Raw genomic sequence first — 20,524 nt, 5'->3', positions numbered from 1 at the left:
AAGATAACCCTTCTGTCCTCCAGTAAGGACACAGTCACCAGTCTCAATGACCTCTATTTTATTGGGCTCTGATATCCTGATTTGAAGAACATTTTGTATGAAAGAGAAAGTGTCTAAACATATAGCTCCTATATCTATAAAGGTCCCTTTTAAAGCTAGGGTTAATGGGTAGCTGTGTCAAAGGAGAAGCAGCCTTTTTTGCTTCCCTTAAAACGTGTATGTGGGAGGGTTGAGTTATATTTGGCCTCTCATGAAGTCTCGTTCCTGCAACATTTGAAGCAATACGTGTGTTGCGCTCCATCATCCACTTTTCCAACACACTTTTCATATAACGTTAATCATGTCCCCTCTAACCCGCTGCACCAATCTGATTTCTTTAAAGTTGGTCAGCCTTCAATAATCTACAGGCTGTCCCTCTTTGAGCTTGACGCACTAACCATTCAAACCCCTTCAAATCTGTGAATGTACACCTCCTGTTCCTCGTTTTTGATTGTTTTTAATCTCCTTTTCTTGGCTATCCTGTCTATGCAAAGCAATGCTTCAAAGAAGGGGTTTTAAACCAAAGGTAATATATCTGTTGCAGCTTGCGTCCAACACAATCATTGAACTGAAAAGTCACAAAAATGCTGCTGCTGCAACAACCTGTCATATGCAAAGTATTTTAGACCTTTTTCCAAGATACAGTACACAATGTATGATAGCAATGTAATAATCTCAAATGTAAATACCTATAAATAAAACTGTTACAAATAACATCAGTGCATGTGTTGTTTGTCATGAGGTTTCATATTTGCAGTAAAGATTATATTTACATTTCATTTGATATAGGCTATTTACTGTTTCACTGAGTACTGGAGTGCACTCATGCAACGTATATTTAATGTTATTGGTTTACAACTGCAACAGTTATAAGATCTGCTGGTCACTGCCAGGTCATAATGGACACAGGATAATTATACTTTTGCTCAGTCCATAGCTTCTGTTCATCTCTTCTTAAAACGTGTTGCTTTTGAAAGCTTTAGGAAAATGTGTTTTAATCTTAAATAGTTTTATTTACTTAATGCTATCAATTTTATGGTCTATATTTTCTCTGTGTTCTTGCGTTTAGTTCTGAATGTATCTTCCTAACTGGTTGTATTATAAAGTTGCTATTCTTATAATAATAAAATAATAATATAATCTGTTATCTGGCATAAATCAATGCACACTGTGTTTTTACTATAAATACTGGAAACTATCTACCTCATGTAAATTATCCCATCTGTTACATAATAACATATTTTTTCTAAATCATATATCTTTCAGCATTGTTGGCCTCCTCGTACTTGCACTATTTTATTTTGCAGGCTTGTAGATACTAGTTTATTCAATGTTTATTGTAGGCTTGTACATATTAGTTTAATTTTTAATATCTAATGTTTAAGTGAACAAAAAGAGCAAAGTTAAACCGGAGTCAAATGCCTTGCATGTGTGCATACCTGGTCAATAATGCTGATTCTGATTCTGATTATTACAAATCTGACCGCTGGGTGGCGGTCGCAGCAGGCTTGAAGCATCTGCCACTGTTGTTACCGTTCGTCGAGTTGTAAGTTTTAGCCTTACGACCGGAAAATATCTATGAAAATAAAAGTAATTTAAACAAACAAAAAAAAGTTGAAATTTAATAAAGATCCTATCAACAAAACGTTTTTGATTGTAATGGTAGATATGTGTTTTCTATGATTTTCAGGGCATATGCTTTCGCATACGCCGTTATATTTTGAAAGTATCAACCGGAAGTTATCTGTATATCAGCTAGCTTGTCTGTAGCCGCAGTGTTGTTGCTGTGGTTTTGTTAGGTCGTGGCGGAGCTGTCATATTCGCTAGCTAACGTAATAGCCACTGTTTTGTCATGTCAAGAGCAACCCGCCCCCTCACAATACAGGGCTTTTAACGAGTTTATTTCTTCACATATCTACCTTTGGGGAGGGTCAGAGGATAGAAGTCTGGGCGGAGAGCAGAAGAGGGAGATGAAATGACAACGTCAACATTACAGGTAGGCTGCTATGAGCTAGCCAACGTTAGCTTTCTTCAAGTTGGCCCATAAAGTAGCTTGAATCCAAGCTAACTGCCAGAACAGCTGACGTTGTTAGCAACCCAGTTTAGCTAAGTGAACCTGCGAACAGTCGTTTCATTACATTGAAAATAAACAGCGTTAAAATTCAATTTAACGTTAGTCTACTAGCTACTTACACAATCAATAACAATATTATTTGGTAATTCCTGTGTGGGGTCATGAAATTATGCATTGCTAACACTAAGTAAGCTAGCGTTAAACCTCAACTGTTTATAACGGTAGCAGCACCGTTAGCTGGGCTGTGGCTCCTGCTAGACGTCAGTTCACATTAAAGGACAAATATTTATTTCGTTTTTGGACATTTAAGTCTGCTTGTTGGCTAAAGAAACGTCAAAAAAGATTTTGCTGTTTATTCCAAGAAACTAATAGGATGTGGTTTTATTTCAGGTTAGCTCTATGTCTTGTGTTTTGTTTTGGTTGAAGCTTCAGTGTTGACAGGTGCAGACTGATATGAAGATGACTAATATTCAGGGAATTAAATTAGCACCTGCCAAATATAGGGTAATTATTGGCTGTGGCAGGTCAAAAAATGTCTCTGCCATCTTGGCAGAGAGGTTGTTCTGAAATTATTAGTATTTTCATAAAGTAATTCTTAGGTTAAGAGGATTTAGATTACATGATACAGTGTATTCCATACTGCCACTGTCACATACCACTGGCTCTGTGCTCGCAATTTTAACTCTGAATACATTCAAGAAGAAAATATTTGCTTTTACAAATATTCAGTGATCTGCCCCTTGTCAATTGGAAAAATACTAAACTTTTCGACCCTGCTAACATGTGTAGCTACATCATTTGCCTCCTATTTTGTGTTTCCGTCCCAAATCCATCCAACACCTCCATCCGTCCTCTGACTGTGTTTCTCTGCATCTATTGCAGAAAGCGATTGATCTTGTCACCAAAGCCACAGAGGAAGACAAGGCAAAGAACTATGAGGAGGCCTTGCGACTATACCAGCATGCTGTGGAATATTTCCTACATGCCATCAAATGTGAGTCCCGCAGCCTGACAGGCAGTTGTAATACTTATACACACTTCTGTTGTATCATTCACATTGTTGTATGGAATTTTGTCTTTCCTCCAGATGAGGCCCACAGCGACAAAGCAAAGGAGAGTATACGAGCAAAGTGCATGCAGTACCTGGACCGAGCGGAGAAACTGAAGGACTATCTGAAAAACAAAGACAAACAGGGCAAAAAGCCCGTCAAGGAGGCACAGAGCAATGACAAGTATGCTGTCTCTCTTCTGTCGTGTCAGGCCTGTATTTTATTTTTTAATTACTGTGTTTGTGTTAACCACCCTGTGTGTTTGTGTCTGCTGTAGGAGTGATAGTGACAGCGAGGGTGAAAATCCAGAGAAGAAGAAACTGCAGGAGCAACTTATGGGTGAGTCAACTTGGATGGGTGCAGCTAGTCTTCAGATTGTTGGAATGGTTTGACTGATTAGTGTGTTTAATTGAGTAGTACGTCACTGCTTCTCCAAGTAAAGATCTACAGCTGAATGAAGAAATTCAGTTAAATGTCATTTTGCACATCTTTTATGGCAGGAGTTAAGTAGAGTTATTTGGTCTTATTTGTGGTTTGGTTACAGGTGTACAGTCACCTTTAAAGTGTGTCCCTCTTAATTTAAGAATCTTAACCGTGCTCTGCCTGTGTGTCCAGGTGCCATCGTAATGGAGAAGCCCAATGTCAGGTGGAACGACGTGGCTGGACTGGAAGGAGCTAAAGAAGCTCTGAAGGAAGCCGTCATCCTGCCAATCAAATTCCCTCACCTCTTCACTGGTAATGTGGGCTCTTCTTTCTTCAACTCTGTATACACCTATTAATAATTATACACTGAATCAAACTGTTTAAAATGTACATCATTCATCATCAATCATCATATGATAATGACCATAGATATAGCGCTGGAACAATAATCGATATCAGAATGTTATTCAGCTGTAATTTCTGTGTATAATCAACAATTATTAAGAAAAAACATTTTGAGAATTTTTTGTTTTATTTTATTGTAAATCTCTTTTGATTTTGGCCTGTGGGTCAAAGCAATCACACATTAAAGTCAGTTTTACTTGATCCTGTGAGTGCCGGAGCTTTTTGTTTTTTCAGAGCAGTCAAGCAATCTAAGGATGCCCGCTTCATCTCAGGGATTTTAGAGTTGAATCTATTGTTGTAATTGTTATTTGCAGCTACGGTACGGCCATATGACTTTCTATAACTATATACAGGATCGTGATTTGGACTTTTTTCTTTTTAGATTGTGTTTTTGGCCTTTGCCTTTATTGGATATGACAGTGGATAGAGTCAGAGATATGGGAAGAGAGGGTGGGGAAGACATGCAGCAAAGGGCCGATGGTTGGAGTTGGGCCCCGGGCAGGTGCTTCGAGAAGTGGGCCTCTTTGCATGGGGTACACGTTTTCACCACTGAGCCTAACCGGCTCTCCAACTTTGGACATTTTTTTTAACATAATGTATTGATCAAACAGCCTATCACCAGCCAGTCAGTTATGAGCTTGCACTTGAAAGTACACGCTCATTTTCCAGCGTAAAGCATTGCTTGAGCTCGAAGAAAGTGAATGTCCTCTGGAAAAGAGGAAAACAATCACTTCAAAAGAAATAGTAGAAATAACACAGATATTTTTTAACATGAAACTGCTTTATTAAGTGTTATAACCTGTTTTAAGTACATTTATTGTGTGGAGGAGACCAGGACACGCTTTCTTTGCTAATGAGCATCAGAGAAACACTGATTTGTAACATGAAACCTCTTTATTGTATGTATTACCTGTTTTAAATAAAAAAAATGTGTGAGCGGAAATTTTACGACACAATATTGAACTTTGTTCTAAAGTTAAACAAATTAACCTTCTGGTGTCGTCGGGCCTCTGTCATAATCAGGATTTTACTCAAACTTTAGCTCTAATGTTAGTAAAAAAACGTCTGCTCTTGTATTCTCAGGAAAGCGGACTCCGTGGAGAGGCATCCTGCTGTTCGGTCCTCCAGGGACGGGGAAGTCGTACCTGGCCAAGGCGGTGGCCACCGAGGCCAACAACTCCACCTTCTTCTCTGTCTCCTCCTCAGACCTCATGTCCAAGTGGCTGGGAGAGAGTGAGAAGTACGTCTCCAGTCTGAAGTGTAAAACTAGACAGAGAGTTTTTCAGAATGTATCTGACAGGAGAAACCTGACTCTTCATCCCTTTTAATTAATGTCAACAGTCTGTAAAAACAAATCTTAATAGTAAATCATGCTAACACACATACAAGTTGCAATATGGCGTATTCTATTTTTAAAACTGCCTCATCGCTGTCACTCATGGACTGTAAGATGCCTACAACTCCCAGTAAATCTGTTTCATATCCTGACTGGCAGAACTCTCAGGGAAACATTCACAAAAGGAGTGCATGCCTTTGGTGGTTGATAAACCTGCAAATGAATAAAAGAAACAGAGCAATTGTCAGTGCACCCCTAACTGGGCTGCATACACTTTCTATGCAAATGAGCCATGGTGCAAACACCAGTGCTAATAGCCACATGCCATTATCAGCGTCTTCAAACAGTTGACTGTAGCACATTTACAAGGTATGTCAGACTTTCTATTGATCCTAGCAGAAAAGCTGCCTTGGTGTGACCTAAAAAAAAACATTGTCTGTAAATTATATCTTGACATAATTGTTTAAAACAGGAGATGAATTGGTCTGGGGCTCATCATCAGTGGCCTTCCTCCTTGGACACAGTCTCATTGTCTCTTTGTCTCGCAGGCTGGTGAAGAACTTATTTGACCTGGCTCGCCAACATAAACCCTCTATCATCTTCATCGATGAGGTGGACTCACTGTGCGGCTCCAGAAACGAGAATGAGAGCGAAGCCGCCCGACGCATCAAGACAGAGTTCTTGGTCCAGATGCAGGGTAAGCCCAAATGAGAGCAATTAGAGTGAAAAATTCGTTCTATCAAATAATATATACTGAATGTACCGAATGTATAAGAGAAGAAAACCACAGAGTAATCTTTAATATTCAAGTACAGGGCCCTGAACAGACACTGAGGGAAACAGGAAGTGCTCATGTGGAGTGAACTGAAGCTCTCTGGTTTTGCAGGTGTGGGGAACAACAATGATGGGATCTTAGTGCTGGGAGCCACCAACATCCCCTGGGTGCTCGACGCTGCCATCCGGAGAAGGTCAGAGGTCACTTCAGTACTCCATGGTTAAATTGTCTCACCCCTATTTGTGTTATAGGGTTTTTTGAGTTACATGCACATGCTGGTAGTAAATGAGTTTTTCTATCCTCTTTATTTGTTCTTCATGTTGAGATTATATCCTGGTCTCAGAAAACGGAGCAGGAAAACCATTTCAGTTTTGAACAGCTGGTGAATGTTCTTGTCCTCTTTTGTGTGTCAGATTTGAGAAGCGCATCTACATCCCTCTGCCGGAGGAGCCGGCTCGGTCTCAGATGTTTCGTCTTCACCTTGGCAACACGCCACACAGCCTGAGCGAGGCCGACCTGCGACAGCTCGCCCACAAAACAGACGGCTACTCCGGTGCTGACATCAGCATCATCGTCCGAGACGCTCTCATGCAGCCTGTGAGGAAGGTCCAGTCTGCAACGCACTTCAAAAAGGTGACTGCATTAAACACCCAAGAAAAAGAAGAAAAGACAAGTCCTAATATATCTAATAATTATCCACTGGCAACTGAGCTTTTTGTGTGTTACATCTCCTGCAGGTTCGCGGGCCGTCTCGAAGCAACAACCAGGTGATGGTGGATGACCTCCTGACTCCTTGTTCCCCTGGCGACCCCGCAGCCTTGGAGATGACCTGGATGGATGTGCCTAGTGATAAGCTACTGGAGCCTATTGTCTGCATGGTGAGATACTTTTTCCATTGTCTCTATAGTCACAACTGGACATGATGATTCCACTAAAGCTGGACAGCCTGGCCTTAAACATTAACCTGTGAAGTTAGGCAGGAGGTAAACTCAGATCTAGGAAGAACTAAACTGACTTGTATCCCTTCCTCTTTTGCAGTCGGACATGCTGCGCTCTCTGTCCACCACCCGTCCCACAGTCAACACTGAAGATCTGCTGAAGGTCAAGAAGTTCACAGAGGACTTTGGGATGGAGGGCTGAGAGACAGAGCCCCTCCTCTTACCTGTCCACCCCAGGATCAAACTACTCTCCACATGCTGCCCCCCTGAACCCCCTTTAACTGCTGTACCATCCTGTATGCTTTCTCTCAGCCAAGCGTTGGTTCACTTCCTCTCATGGATTTCAAAATAAATGACCGGTTTGATTGAAGGAAGAGCAAATCAACCAGGCCAGTGTTTTTTGAATCCTTGGAGGGAAGTTGGCAAAATGCTACAATAAAAAAATCTCGGTGTGATTTGGTAGTTGGACAACAGAGCTCATGTCCCTCAGCCGCTAGTCACTACAAGAACTTTTCATCTAACCCGCATTGACGTGAAGAAACTGAAAGTTCGCCCCTCTGAGCCGACACTCCCTGACTGAAGGACTGTACATTTTGTTGCCATTGTGCACTTTGCTTTGGATCGCCATGAAGGACAGTGACGTTTTTGAAGAAACAAAAGATAGTTCTCCTGCCTGGCATGCGAGTGCGTGAATGCATCTAAGTGTTTTTATTAAATTGTGTGTCTTATTGTACGTGTCTATACGTTGAGAGCCCTGTTATTTTGTTATTTGATGAAGAGTTAAATTAATTGATCATCTCTGCCTCAGTGTCCCTAAACAGCTCTGTGTGTGTCTGAGCAACGTATTCATGTTCCTCATTTACAGTATGAGAGATGTGCTTTATTGAGAGCAAAACATTATATTTCCTTTATCTGAAAACCACATGGTACATTTAGTAGCTGTTCTGGAGCTTCCTGTCATAATTCATGACTTTGACCACATGTTGTGGGATTGTAAATTTTAAAATGCAATTTTATTTTATTTTAGGACTTCTGATCCATGTCAGCTTAAAGTTCCTAAAAACAGCTTTCAGAGAGATATTTGATTCTGCCTATTTTTCTGTTATCTTTCAAAACAGTATTCTAGAGAGGGTGTGTCCCAGGTTTTGATTGGCATTCACAGCAGCCAATAGCGCCGAATGTGAAAATATCCGATCACAAACAAAGTGACAACCTTTAACTATTAGCTAGCTTGGAAACGTTTAATTAATTGCAAAATTAGTAAACGCCCTGAGTGCAGGATGAGTCATTGTTTTGCTATTCTGGTTAAGATAAGCCTAAGACAAGTGATAGAAAACATAATGGGAACTTCAATCAGCTGATGAAGGTCATGTGAAATGATGGAACGCTCCAGAACATCTCCTGTAACAGATGAAGTGATGAGACTGTTTACTCAACTGCTGTTTTAAATGTCAAGACTGAACTTTTAACCTCTATTTAAATAAGTTTCAACACTACATTTCCCAGAATACACTTGTCTGAGTTTGAGCTGAGCTGTGATGTTATTGAAGTTTGTGTTCCTGTAGCCGTCTGTAGAGCGTTGAATCCTTTAAAGAAAATCAATGAAGCACATCTCTTTCAAACGATCTTGTTTTGTTCAACAGTGTTACTGCACATTATTTATACAACATGTTTGATGACACATGACATGTAACTTGACTGACTATATTAGCAATGTAGTATGTTTACAATTGAAGTATTTCTTTTGTTGATGTTTCCTGATAGAGCTCCAGTGATAGATCTGTTTTTTGTGTTTTGGGAGGCATACACACTACGTTCTCCTCTGAGGCAGACATCACCATATTGTTTCATAACTGTCTGTTCAGGGCTGACTGTCATTCTCAAACTGGACCACACAGGCGGTCCGTTTAAAATCAAACTGCTAGTGGATGTTTGTTGTGTACCAACTCTCTGACCTCTCACTGTCGCTTCAGAACCACAGGCTCATCTCCCTGTGACGGCGCTTCATGAGTGCTACTGCTGCTCAGTGCTGTGTGTCTGTGGAGGTACAGACCGGTTCAGTGGGAGGTCAGTTATTACCGTCCCTGTAAGGGGGCTTAACCTGCCGCTGGCCCTGTAACCATTACTACTAATTTATCCTGCATTAATAAAAACTGACATTTCAAATGAAAGAAAAAACAGCTGCTGGTTGCACATTTTTATTATATTCAATAGCTGCTTGTTTAAACATATTTACAGGCTTTCCAGTAACATTTCAATGACAGTCACACGTCAAACACAAGTTCACCAGTTAACTTTATCTTCTCTGCGAGTCCATTCTTATTTGACAGTTCAAGTTCAAGCTGACGCAAACATTTTGGTAAATAAGCTGAATTTTGTAATTCGTATCAGATTTCTGTTCAAGACAAAGCTTCGACTATCTAATGCTTCTTCAGTTCGATGATGCATGTTTATCAGAGTGTTCAATAAGCACCATCTGTCAGCCAGATCATTTCCAACTGACAACTTTCTTAGTATTTCAAGTCAAATTACCGTCCTTTTTAACTATAACACCAGTGAAGGTGTAATGAAGGTTTTAGTAAGCTAGTGAGTTAAGTTAGAAGCAGCTCGGCTCACAGCCCTGAAGCCCCGCTGAAGAGCATCAGAGAGACACCGGCAGTGTTCGAAATGCCGTACTATATACCACCTGCTGTATGCTGCATACTGCGTTCGGCGGTAGTATGTAGTATGGAGGAGCTTTTCAAATTCATTTTGCAGTATGCTACACCAGGTGGAAGTAAACAATAACACCCGCTTCTTTAGCTAAAGCGCCTACACCTGCTGGAATGCTGCTGCTGTCCGTGATTTCAGCTGCCGCTGTGACGTTCCAGCGCTTTGCATTGTGGGATACAGTTGGCAACGCAGACTGGTCCGATGCATACTCTCTGAGTCAGTACGACATCCGGGCATTTTTGGCATACTGCACATTTTGCTTTTGTTTGCATACTACATACTACAGTTTGGCCAAATCAGTACGCACTGCTAGCTTAGTATGGCATTTCGAACACAGCAAATGGTTTTTCATATGCAACAGCCTTACACTTCTTTTCCAGTTTATTCACCCCTTTGTTGTTCTGGAAGGAGAAGACTTGTGGGAATTCACCTCCTACTAGCACTAAAGGGATCCTGACTTAGAACAAGCTGAGCCCCTAAATATAAGCTAGCAGCTGCTCTCCAAGCAGCCCCTCCTGATGTCTAATGTCTGCCCAAGAGGAGCGTTGAAGAAATGCTCATTTTTAACTTGAGGTCTAGGTCTGTTTGTTTTCAGGAGTAGTAAACCTGGTAAGGATAATATTGAGACTAAGTTTGTGAAGTCTTGTGCTGCTGAATTACTCTTTAAACAATGATGCATTAAAAAAAACAAGTTCAAAGATACGACTGTGAAAATTCAAGTAGACTCAGGGTTTCTTTCCACGCATAACCTATTTAAAAAATGTCCAACAATGACTTTAACAGACAATAAAAAGCAAACAAATTCATGGGTTCAGGATTTTAACTGAAGGACACTTTGACCTGCCTTGTGGCTGGTCATTGACACAAACTGATGGTTTTGAGGATAAAACCTGCCATCTTAACAAAGCTGCCCTTCCATTTAACAAACCCTTTGAATCGTACAGGCACATTCTTCCACTTGACTCGTCTTTTCCCCTGAGAGACGTCTTCACACAGTCCCTGATTAGCAGAGGACAAAGCTCAAGAGAGTTGGTTCCTGGATCGCTGCATCTACGTCACAGAATGTGTGCTAACAGCCTTTTAAAATCGACCACATGATCTCTGGAACGTTGTACTGAACAGAGGCTCCAAAGTAAAACCTCCTCATGAGCAAGTTCATGCTCCATCCACACAGTGTGAGTGCACTTTCCTGAGACTGCAGCCAACACAGGGTTTGACTTGGAGTCCAGTGTCTCACTGTCCTCCTCACACTTTGCTCCTCTTCGAGTGGCTCTCTGCTGAAGCAGCAGCTGCACGCTTGTTGCGATGGTGAGGGAAGGTTGGCATCAGATCTGGTTCACAGGCTGCACAGAGAAGCAGAAAGACAAGATGAATGAGTGATTATTGATCAGAGGAAAGCGATTACAGCTGATTTAAAATGGTTTCACTCACGTAGAGGTTTCTCTTTGAAGTAGGAACTCTCCAAACAGTCTTTGGCAGTAGCTCTGAATCAGGAAGGCACAAAACAATTGGTCATTGATATTATAACTTTAAAGAATTTAAAAGGTAATTTCTCTTATTTTTAAACTTGGGCCCCAAAAATACCAGCACATCCCATTACATGCAGGCATATTTTCCAGTATGAAAATCCTCATGCTAACAAAATCACATCAACTGAAGGAGCACAGACAGTTACTCTGCAGTTACTACGTGGACTGAGATGGTTTGACAAACATTTTGAGTAGTAATAGTAGGAAACGCCCTGTGATACTAACATAGACTGTATAAAAAGATGGTCGACATGACAGCTCCCCAAAAGTGTCGTCCAGCTATATATACAGCCATTGGTTACTAATAACATTGACCAATAACTATTAAGTAAAAAAAAAAAAAGCTAAATGGCATTCAACCATCTTTCATTTCATTTTTACATTTACATTTTCACATTAAAATGTCTTCTGTGAAAATCATGTGCACACAAGTAGACGTGTTTTCAAAAGAAAAGATGACACACATATGAATTAAAGCCAGAATCCCAGCCAGAATCCCACCACCCCTATAGTGTGTGAGTGTGTACCTGCGCTGTGGGTTGTACATGAAGAGCAGGTTGAGCAGTCTGTGTCCAGCATCGGACAGCCAGGTGAATTTGTTCTTCAGGTTGTTGTACGGCTGCTTCCTCAGACTGTACTGACCGATTAGGGGCAGCTGAGAGAAACCCTGGGACACACACACACACACACACACACACACACACACAAAGTTTCATATTCCTTCATCAGATGTCTGAGACACGTAGAGTTGGGTTTAAGCTGAAGTCATGTTCAGAGCTGAAGTCTCACCGGCCAGATGTTTTCATTGGGAGTCCCCAGCAGCTGAACGATCAGGTCCACCTGCTGGATCTCAGAGGTTCCAGGCAGCAGAGGTTTGTGAGCGAGCAGTTCAGCTAAGATGCAGCCGACAGCCCTGCAAAGGAAACATCACCGCTGGTTCAGTTTGCCCTGATCCCATCCATCTTGGACTGGATTCTTACATTTTTGAATTGTTTTTGTGACATACTTTGTAACATTGTAAAAGAAAAGTGCTAAAAAATTATGTTTGTTATTATCGTTATTATGCAAGTGTAAAGGAAATGCTGTAAAATCTCTGGGAACAAATACGACCTCTTATTAAGTTTGTCAAATGCAGATATTCAAATTACAATTCTCCTGTTAAAAGCACATTCACCTAGGTGTATGTTCCTTATGTTGTAAGTGGCATAAGTACATTAAGTGGACCTGTATGTGTGGATAGCTATTCTACTTTCTCCTCACCACATGTCCAGGGCTGTAGTTTGGCTCTTGGTCCCTAGGAGGAGCTCTGGAGCTCTGTACCTGCAGACAGATGAAGAAAGGGAAGGAGCACATATGGGTATGGAGTTTCCACAAAGTAAATCAGTGGTTATCTGCAGTGTACAACACACTCATCCATACAAATGAGGCTTAATACACATGTAGAGGACACATGACTATGAGGCCAAGCAGACACTCACCACAGTGTGACCACTCGAGGTGTCATGGGCTGCTGGGGGATGCCGTACATTCTGGCCAATCCAAAGTCAGCTGCAGACACAAACAGGAACCAGATCCTTTATAATACTAACATTACTTATTATCTATGGACTTAATATATACAAGGCCAGTGAGTCAGAAATATTTTCATTATTAAGTGATTGTTTTAATTAATCAGAGCAAAAAAAAAGTCAAAAGTGTAAAATCAAATTTTCCTGGGGGACAAATAACATTAAACTTTCTTATTAACTGAAACTCACAGTTATGTAGTGATCACTCTCAGACTGGACAGACATAAACAGTCTAAGGCATCATTATCAGAAAGAGGTCAAAGGTCAAAGCTGCAGGGTTCTGGGATGTATGTCAGTTCAGGTATAAAGTGATTACAGCGCAGTGGTAATGGTAACAGTGATGACTCACCGATCTTTACGCAGCCTTTGTCTGTCATCAGCAGATTGGACACCTTCAGGTCCCTGTTAACCAGATTACAGAAGGTAATGAACCATCTCAGCCCCCCCTCTGTGTGCCATTCATTTGTTGTTGTGACATGATAACTGCTCTCCAGCTACAGATTTAACTCCCTCTTAAGATATCTGCCTCAGCACATCTTCGCTCCTGACAGATCTGTTTAAGCTTAGTCAGGCTGAAGGGGGAAAGATAGTAAACAGCTTAACATCATTCCCCTGACAATTAAAGACCCCCCGCGCTGTCTGGCTGCTGTAAACTCTCTGTGGAAGTTTATCGTCATTTAGGCATTGTGGCTGTATCAACAAGAGCTTTCCAGAAGTGCTGGCTGTTGGAGCAGCCAAAAAACACTGATCAGAAGACATGTTGTTGCCTCTGCATTGCTCTGCGTACAATGATGCAGCTATAAAAAACAGTGCAGAGATTCGACAGAGGGCATGAGAGTCGACTTGGTGTCCTCTTATTCAAATAATCGCCCTAGTGGGCAGCCCGACTGTAAATGTTGTGTTATAAAACATGAACACACAACACATTTCTTAATTTCAAATATTCCACACTACAGTGATATCTGAATCTGAAGTCTCAGTACATTGTTTGCTATAAATGGGAATGGCGATCACCCTTCCTAACCTAAACTAATAGATTCCTGCGTCATTAACTGTTAATCTGCAGTTACACTACCCTAAGCCTTTTTCCAACTGACTAAGAGCAGACCTATACCTCTCTCTGAACTCTGAAATCATCTTATTAGCTTCATCAATTGCTTTTTTAACTCGGCCTTAGATGCAACGACAGCTTTAAAACCAGATCAGTATACTTAGTTAATCAAACTTCCTGGCCTACTGATGAGGAGCAGGATGAAGGAGAAAGAGAGGCTGAGATACGAGTGATGACCTGTTACCTGTTTTTTTTAATGCACTGATGCATTTCTTTGTTTACAGCGGACGATCTCACACGGATTAAATATCTGCAGTCTACAACAGGCTAGCAGGTAAAAGACTCTTTACAAAATTAAAGCTGCATGCAAGCGAGATTTAAACCTCTCACTGCTGGACATCGTTTTGGATTCAATCTTTAAGCTGATTAATTCCACATGCCTCTGTGCCGGCCACTGTTACAGTGTAAAGCTGTGCACAGGGCCCGCGTGTCCGAAGCCAGACTATCTTGTATCTACCCAAATGTGATTCCTCAACCTCATCCCCAAACCTCATTTTTGACCTAAAACCCGACACAGCGATCGCCTTTTTATGGCACCAGTGTTGAGGATAGCGTGACTCCAAACAAATGCGGCACGCTGGCCTTGGCCTCTTTTTGGCTGGATGTTTAATATTATTAAGATGAAGGGATGTCCATCGTGTCCCGTTTTAACCTCATAAGATCTGTTTATCAGTTTATGGCAGAAACTAAATGTGAGGACGATTTATTCCCTCAATATGTTTATTATATACTCAGTCACATAATATGTATTAATTAAATCAGTATCAATTTCTAAACCCCCTCATCTTGTATCTATTTATATACCAATTCTTCTCAGACATCCAGCACCCTCCTGTATAATTCCTGGGATACAGTCTAAATGCGGACTTGTAGACAGGGAAGTTGGGAGGCAGGTGTTGGCTACAAGATTACACAACATTCTCTGTTAAGCTGTTATGTCTGTTGTGCACTCAATATCCTGTCTATATTTTGATTAATCATTCAAAATGAATAAAAAATACCCTTTACAAATGTCTTAATCATTATGCATAAGGCTTTTGTGAAAAAGTCACATCAATTTTGTTTTTGTGGCACCATCGTGAAAATCTGAGAAATAAGCTTTCACTAATAACAACTAAATACAGATGTCCAAAACACTTTGAAGTCCATTTATTAAACCTAAACAAATAGTAAGCGTACTAACTAGCCAGACTGTATGAGGTATTAGAGTGTGGGACTAACCTGTGTATAATGAAGTTGTGGTGGAGATACTCTAAACCTCTGAGCAGCTGAAGGACAATACACTTCACCTGAGAAAGGATAGAAGAAAAGAACATATGTTACACAGGTGCCACCGTAGCTCATCCTAGTAGAGTTTGTATCCTCTGAGGCTGAGTCCTTACTGCAACTGTCCAGAAAGTGCCCCAAAATAATAGTGTTATATTGCACAAACCACAAACTGACACAGCAATTAAGAAGTCATGCAGACAAAATCAATAATGTCTAGTTAAAAGCATGTGAGGATCTTCAAAGCATCCTCATGAATATGCCATTTTTATATTTGTCTGTAACTGAATTTAACACAATTTCATCCAGTTTACATAAGTCTGTTAATGACTGTAATCCTAAAACAGCGTTCAAACTGCGTGCAAATAGTGACAATGAACAATTACTTTGATAATTAATTACAGTGCAAATTATATTCAAAGTATTCTTAATAAAATGACACAAAAAATGAAAAATGTTCATCACAATCTCCCAGAGCCCAAAGAGGGGTCTTCAAACTGTTTCTTTGATGAAACAAACCCAAGTCTCTTCAATTACCATCACATCATATGACAATGCAATGCAGTAAAAACTTAACAAGCAGAACAAACCAACTTTGACCACAAATGACTGAAACAATTCATCTCTTATCAAAATGCAATGCCCTGTTGACGTGCCTCAGTGCCCGAGCTGCAGCTCAACTTCAGATTGTGCAGAACTCTGCAGCCAGACTCCTCACTAAGACAAAGCGTTCCTCTCACATCACCCGAGTTTTAGCTGCACTGCACTGTTTACCAATTCCTTTTAGAATTCATTTTAAACTTTTACTCATCACATGCATGGCTCTACATGGCCTGGCACCTGAGTATATACGTGAGCTTTTAACGCCCAAGAAGGCCACTTGGATCAGCCGCATTAGGCCTGCTAACCATCCCAGAGTGGAGGTTGCGGTCAAAAGGTGATGGAGCTTTTTCTGTAACGGCACCTCAGCTCTGGAACAGTCTTCCACTTGTGCTCCATTTGTGCTTTTAAACCCTGTCTTAAGACACATTACAAACTTGCCTTTTTAACTGACAGTTAATTGTATTAGAGCTCTGGTGGTCATACTTTTATTTAACTACTTTTTGCTTGTTTTGTTTAACATTTTCTTTTAAATAATTTTTAAACTGCATGCTTGTATTTTATGTTTTTTGTTTTTTTATCTACATTCGTGATCCTGTCTTGAAAAGTGGTATACAAATAAAGTATTATTATGAATTTCTATGATTCTAATTTGTTTTTGAATCATGTTTAAGTATTTTTCAGAGCCTCTCCTTCCTCCTTAAACGAGCAATTTTACCAAACCTTAGCCACGATTGGCTGACAGTATTTAGAGTGCCCGTGTAGCCCCTCGCCCACGTGTGCGACCCCACGTGCACTGCACTGTCACTCAAAGTTGTAGAAAACATGGCTGCTCTAGGATCGGTTATTTGGCCTTTTACGAGCCAGAATCGCCAGGAGGTCGCAGAATGGTAAGCTGAAATCTTGACTACGACTTGACTACAAGCTAGTGCAAGAAGGCAGCCTGAGGTGAATGACGATTGGTCGATTTCAGCTAAAGCGAGGTTCTACGTAGAAACCTGCAGCTGTTCTGAACGGCCCATTTCAGAGGCTGCCTCTTTGAAAATCACTTTTCACTGAGAACAATAAACACTCAAAAATGTGAAACCCATTCAAATAATATCCATTTAAAAGATGTGGCCACATCTTTAACAGTATGTATTAAACAGCTGCACTGCTTTATCTGCTCTTTCTGCAGTGGCTTACAATCTTTATTGCTTGTGGCACTTTTACAGAACCCTTCACAAAAGGTCATGACCTTAGGGTTGAACGCAAATGTGAGTGGTTAACCAAATATTTTGTATCAGGTTGTTTCATTTAATGGATTTTTACAGGTCAGAGAATATAAAAATGTGCAGTAATTAAATGATTGAAATAAAAATGGTGGTCGGACCGCTTGAGCTTGGTGCCACACACAAGGAACTCTCTTTACTGCCTCACAGCCAAACTTTATCTGCAATTGTTAAGCAATAGAATCTGTTGTACATGATTATTGGGGCTTCATGGCATTTAAGCAATATCACATAGAGGGAGTGCTGCTGCTGTACTGAACATCAGCATGGCTGTGATTCGGTCATAGACACACGGCGGCAGACAAAGTGCTGTAGATAATCACAGCGTGCTGATATTCAGTGTTGTGTTGACAGTTGACTTGTTGCTGTGTGTGGTTGGAATCCCTCCAATCAAAGTTACTGTCGGGAATAACTGTTGCATAAATCAAACACAAATGAGGCAAACATTAGATTGAGGAACTGTCCTACCTGAGCCTCAGAGAACGGTGTCTGCATGTTCTCCAGCAGACTGGCCAAGTCCTGTTCACAGTAACTCATCACCAGAAACAGACTGAAAAAAAAAAAAGGTCAAGTGTTACAGGGAAACTCTGGTAGTTTTAAATCTGGGCTATATTTCTACATATTTTGGGATGGTTCAATGAATCCCGACAGAGATAGACTTTTTTTGTTACGACAAGATCCTTTTGTTTAACCAGAGACAGCCGTTATTTCATTAAAGCCGCCTGACTCCATTGACGAAAAAGGAGGTCAGCCGTGCAGACTCAGGAGCTATACTATTGGTCTATTTCTGCCTCGGTGAATTATTAATTATTCTGTTATGGTGTGTTATACACATATGGTGTGTTTAAACTGAGCTGACCCTTTAACACATAAAAGTAACACAACAATACAAACAAATTAATCAGTCGAAGCAGCAGTAGACCAGCTACTCCCATGTAGGTCAAACTACTGTTTCTGTCAGTTTGGTGGCTTTGAATAGAGGGATGTACCGGTTGCCCCTGGTGTAGATAAAACTCTGAAACAAAAATTCCTCTCTTCTCTTTGGAGATCATTTCCGTAATGTTATCAGACGTTTACAAAAGTAACATATTTATCACCCAGATTCCATTTTTGAGGAGTGTGAGTGTGTGTGCTACCTCTGCAGTTGGCTGCCAACAACAACTTCTTTCAGCTCCACTATGTTGGGATGTCTCAGCCTCAGCAGCAGGTTGATCTCTCTGAGGCTGCTGATGGGGATCCCTGATGGAGAAAGAGCAACCAACAACCAAAGTTCAGAATCAATAAGAAACCCAGGAATGGCAATATTTTCGTAAATTAACTTTGGATTCATATTATTAATTCATATATCAAAAGATTGGGACTGGAATGACAAAGACCAATGAAGCTCCCTACATTCCCCAAATGCTGTGCAAGCAACTCATACACAAATACAACAAATGCTGGATTAATAAACACACACAAGACTCCGGTAAGCGCTCTTACCGTCCTTCTCTTTGTCCATCCGGACCTTCTTCAATGCTACAATCTCATCTGACTTGGTGTCTCGGGCTCGGTCTGTATCAAAGACAGGAGGCCATTACTCTACTGAGCAGTTAAGGTGATGTGCTGTTTTGAATCTGTAGTCTTCAACACGAATGACTTACACACAATGCCGTAAGTTCCTTCTCCTATGCGGTTGAGTTTCTCAAACTCCCTGACGCTCCTGCAGCTTCCAAACTAAAACAAGAGAAACAATCTGAGAATTGGCACAGATTTTTTGTTACACTGTCAGAATTTCAAGTTTTCAGAGTGGTGCATTGCACTGTGAAGACAGGGGAATTTGCCATCATCTGAATGAAAAATGCACCTAAGTTTACTAAATCCTAAAAAAGGTTTGTTGAAGGTGAGAAGAGCAGAGTGAGTATTCACAGAGGAATCAATGGGTGCAGTGGGTAATTGCGTGATTTTCAGGCAGGCTTAAAGGGTTGGTGGAAGCCAGTAACGAGATTGGCTGCTGCTGGAGACAAATACTGGCTAACTTTACGTCACAACAAAGGTGCAACACTAACTCATTACTTTTCCACAATGTTACCTCATAAGCTCAGGTAACAAGGGTCACTGAAGGGCTATCTTAGATGAAGAGACTGTTAACTCTTAAAAAAGTTGTTGATGGTTTTTAAGTATGTGAGTATCCATTAAATATTAACTTGTACAACCAATATTTCATTGGGCTATTGCAAGCTATTAAGTTAGCAATATAACGTTTTGTATGTAGATGAACTGAGCGAGGACAGTTGGATAAACATATCATCGTATTATCTTTAAATGATGCTTTCCTATATATATGCCAAATATGTGACAAGGCGATGTATATTTGTGCAAGTCCTTAACAGGGCTTAGTGTCCCCTCTAGGACTAGCTAATACACTTACCCTGTCATTTTGAGGCACAGTGAAAGTTTTATTATTCTTGATGGACTTGAGCTTTATTGGGTCCGGTTCGTCCTCCCCTATGGTGTCCATTCGTTCCTTCATTTTAATCTAAGGCAAGAGTGTCGTCTGGTGTAGTTTTAACTCGACAAGCAGCAGCTGAGAACGTCGGGCGCCGCCATGTTGTTTTGTTTCCGGTCCGGCCCACCAGAAGGACAATTAAATGCTTTCACGGAGTTTTAGCAGTCAGGGACCCCGCGTATCTGCATCTGGGTGGTGTTTGTGAAGCCCATTATAAGTCCTTCTAGGAAGACTGTAAAAAAGAAACAAAAATATGTATACATATATGACATACAGGAAAAACATGGAATATACTACAGCTACAGTTACAGTTGTTGAAGGGTGAAGTGAGCAAGAAGTGATCATGGTTGCAGTAGGCCTAACAGTTCTGAAGTCCAGGACTACAGCAATTTAGAATTGTAGTCTACTTCTATAAGCTGGGCTATTTACAAGCAGTGTCGGGAAGTTACTTTAAAGCCATGGTTCTAAACTGGTGTGTCGGGACCCAAAAGTGGGTCATGGTGCTGTTTTCAGTGGGTCGTGGAAGTATGCTTAATAAATAAAAGTTGTGGCAAAACGTCTATGCTGCGTCCCAGCTACAGTTACATTTGAATTATTGAGACTTGATGAGCCTTACAGAAGTTGCATTTATTTTGCTTTTTTAGTTTATTTCTATTGGGAAAAAAGGCTGTTAAAGCACATGTGAGGAGTTTTTCACTGGTTATAAAACAGACTGAAATTCATTCTGATTATGACCTACAAAAGCAAACCCGACCAACAGCAACAAGATTGATTATTTCTATATAGTTATTTTTAATGCCTGAAACAGCTGGCCGGGGGCAGGTGTCACACAGGTGTACAAACTTCACCGATTTTAATTAAAGAAATTGGAAAAATGTTCATCAATTTGGGTCGCGATTTGTCATTAAAGAGGTGGTGGTGGGTCCTGAGGCTAGACCAG

General features: G+C 40.7%; 2 protein-coding genes across 2 annotated transcripts; one reads left to right on the top strand and one right to left on the bottom strand.

Annotated features, from left to right (window-relative positions):
* The first annotated feature begins 1,831 nt into the window (after positions 1-1,831).
* vps4a (vacuolar protein sorting 4 homolog A) lies at positions 1,832-9,223 on the top strand. Its single transcript, XM_069686052.1, has 11 exons — positions 1,832-2,035; positions 2,996-3,107; positions 3,201-3,345; positions 3,440-3,501; positions 3,778-3,897; positions 5,074-5,230; positions 5,875-6,023; positions 6,213-6,294; positions 6,515-6,734; positions 6,839-6,979; positions 7,140-9,223. The coding sequence occupies exons 1-11, from the start codon at positions 2,015-2,017 to the stop codon at positions 7,239-7,241; spliced, it is 1,311 nt and encodes a 436-aa protein (XP_069542153.1). The 5' UTR covers positions 1,832-2,014; the 3' UTR covers positions 7,242-9,223.
* cdk10 (cyclin dependent kinase 10) lies at positions 9,192-19,677 on the bottom strand. Its single transcript, XM_069686054.1, has 13 exons — positions 19,507-19,677; positions 18,740-18,812; positions 18,579-18,650; positions 18,233-18,335; positions 17,565-17,646; positions 15,181-15,248; positions 13,198-13,250; positions 12,759-12,828; positions 12,541-12,600; positions 12,070-12,193; positions 11,808-11,947; positions 11,183-11,235; positions 9,192-11,094 (listed from the first exon to the last, which is right to left on the bottom strand). The coding sequence occupies exons 1-13, from the start codon at positions 19,606-19,608 to the stop codon at positions 10,997-10,999; spliced, it is 1,098 nt and encodes a 365-aa protein (XP_069542155.1). The 5' UTR covers positions 19,609-19,677; the 3' UTR covers positions 9,192-10,996.
* Positions 19,678-20,524: the final 847 nt, after the last annotated feature.

The sequence above is a fragment of the Semicossyphus pulcher genome, unplaced genomic scaffold, assembly GCF_022749685.1.
Source record: "Semicossyphus pulcher isolate SPU_LCO1_2020_fin unplaced genomic scaffold, fSemPul1.0.p SCAF_8, whole genome shotgun sequence".
Taxonomy (NCBI): domain Eukaryota; kingdom Metazoa; phylum Chordata; class Actinopteri; order Labriformes; family Labridae; genus Semicossyphus; species Semicossyphus pulcher.
This window is presented reverse-complemented; position numbering and strand designations above follow the sequence as displayed.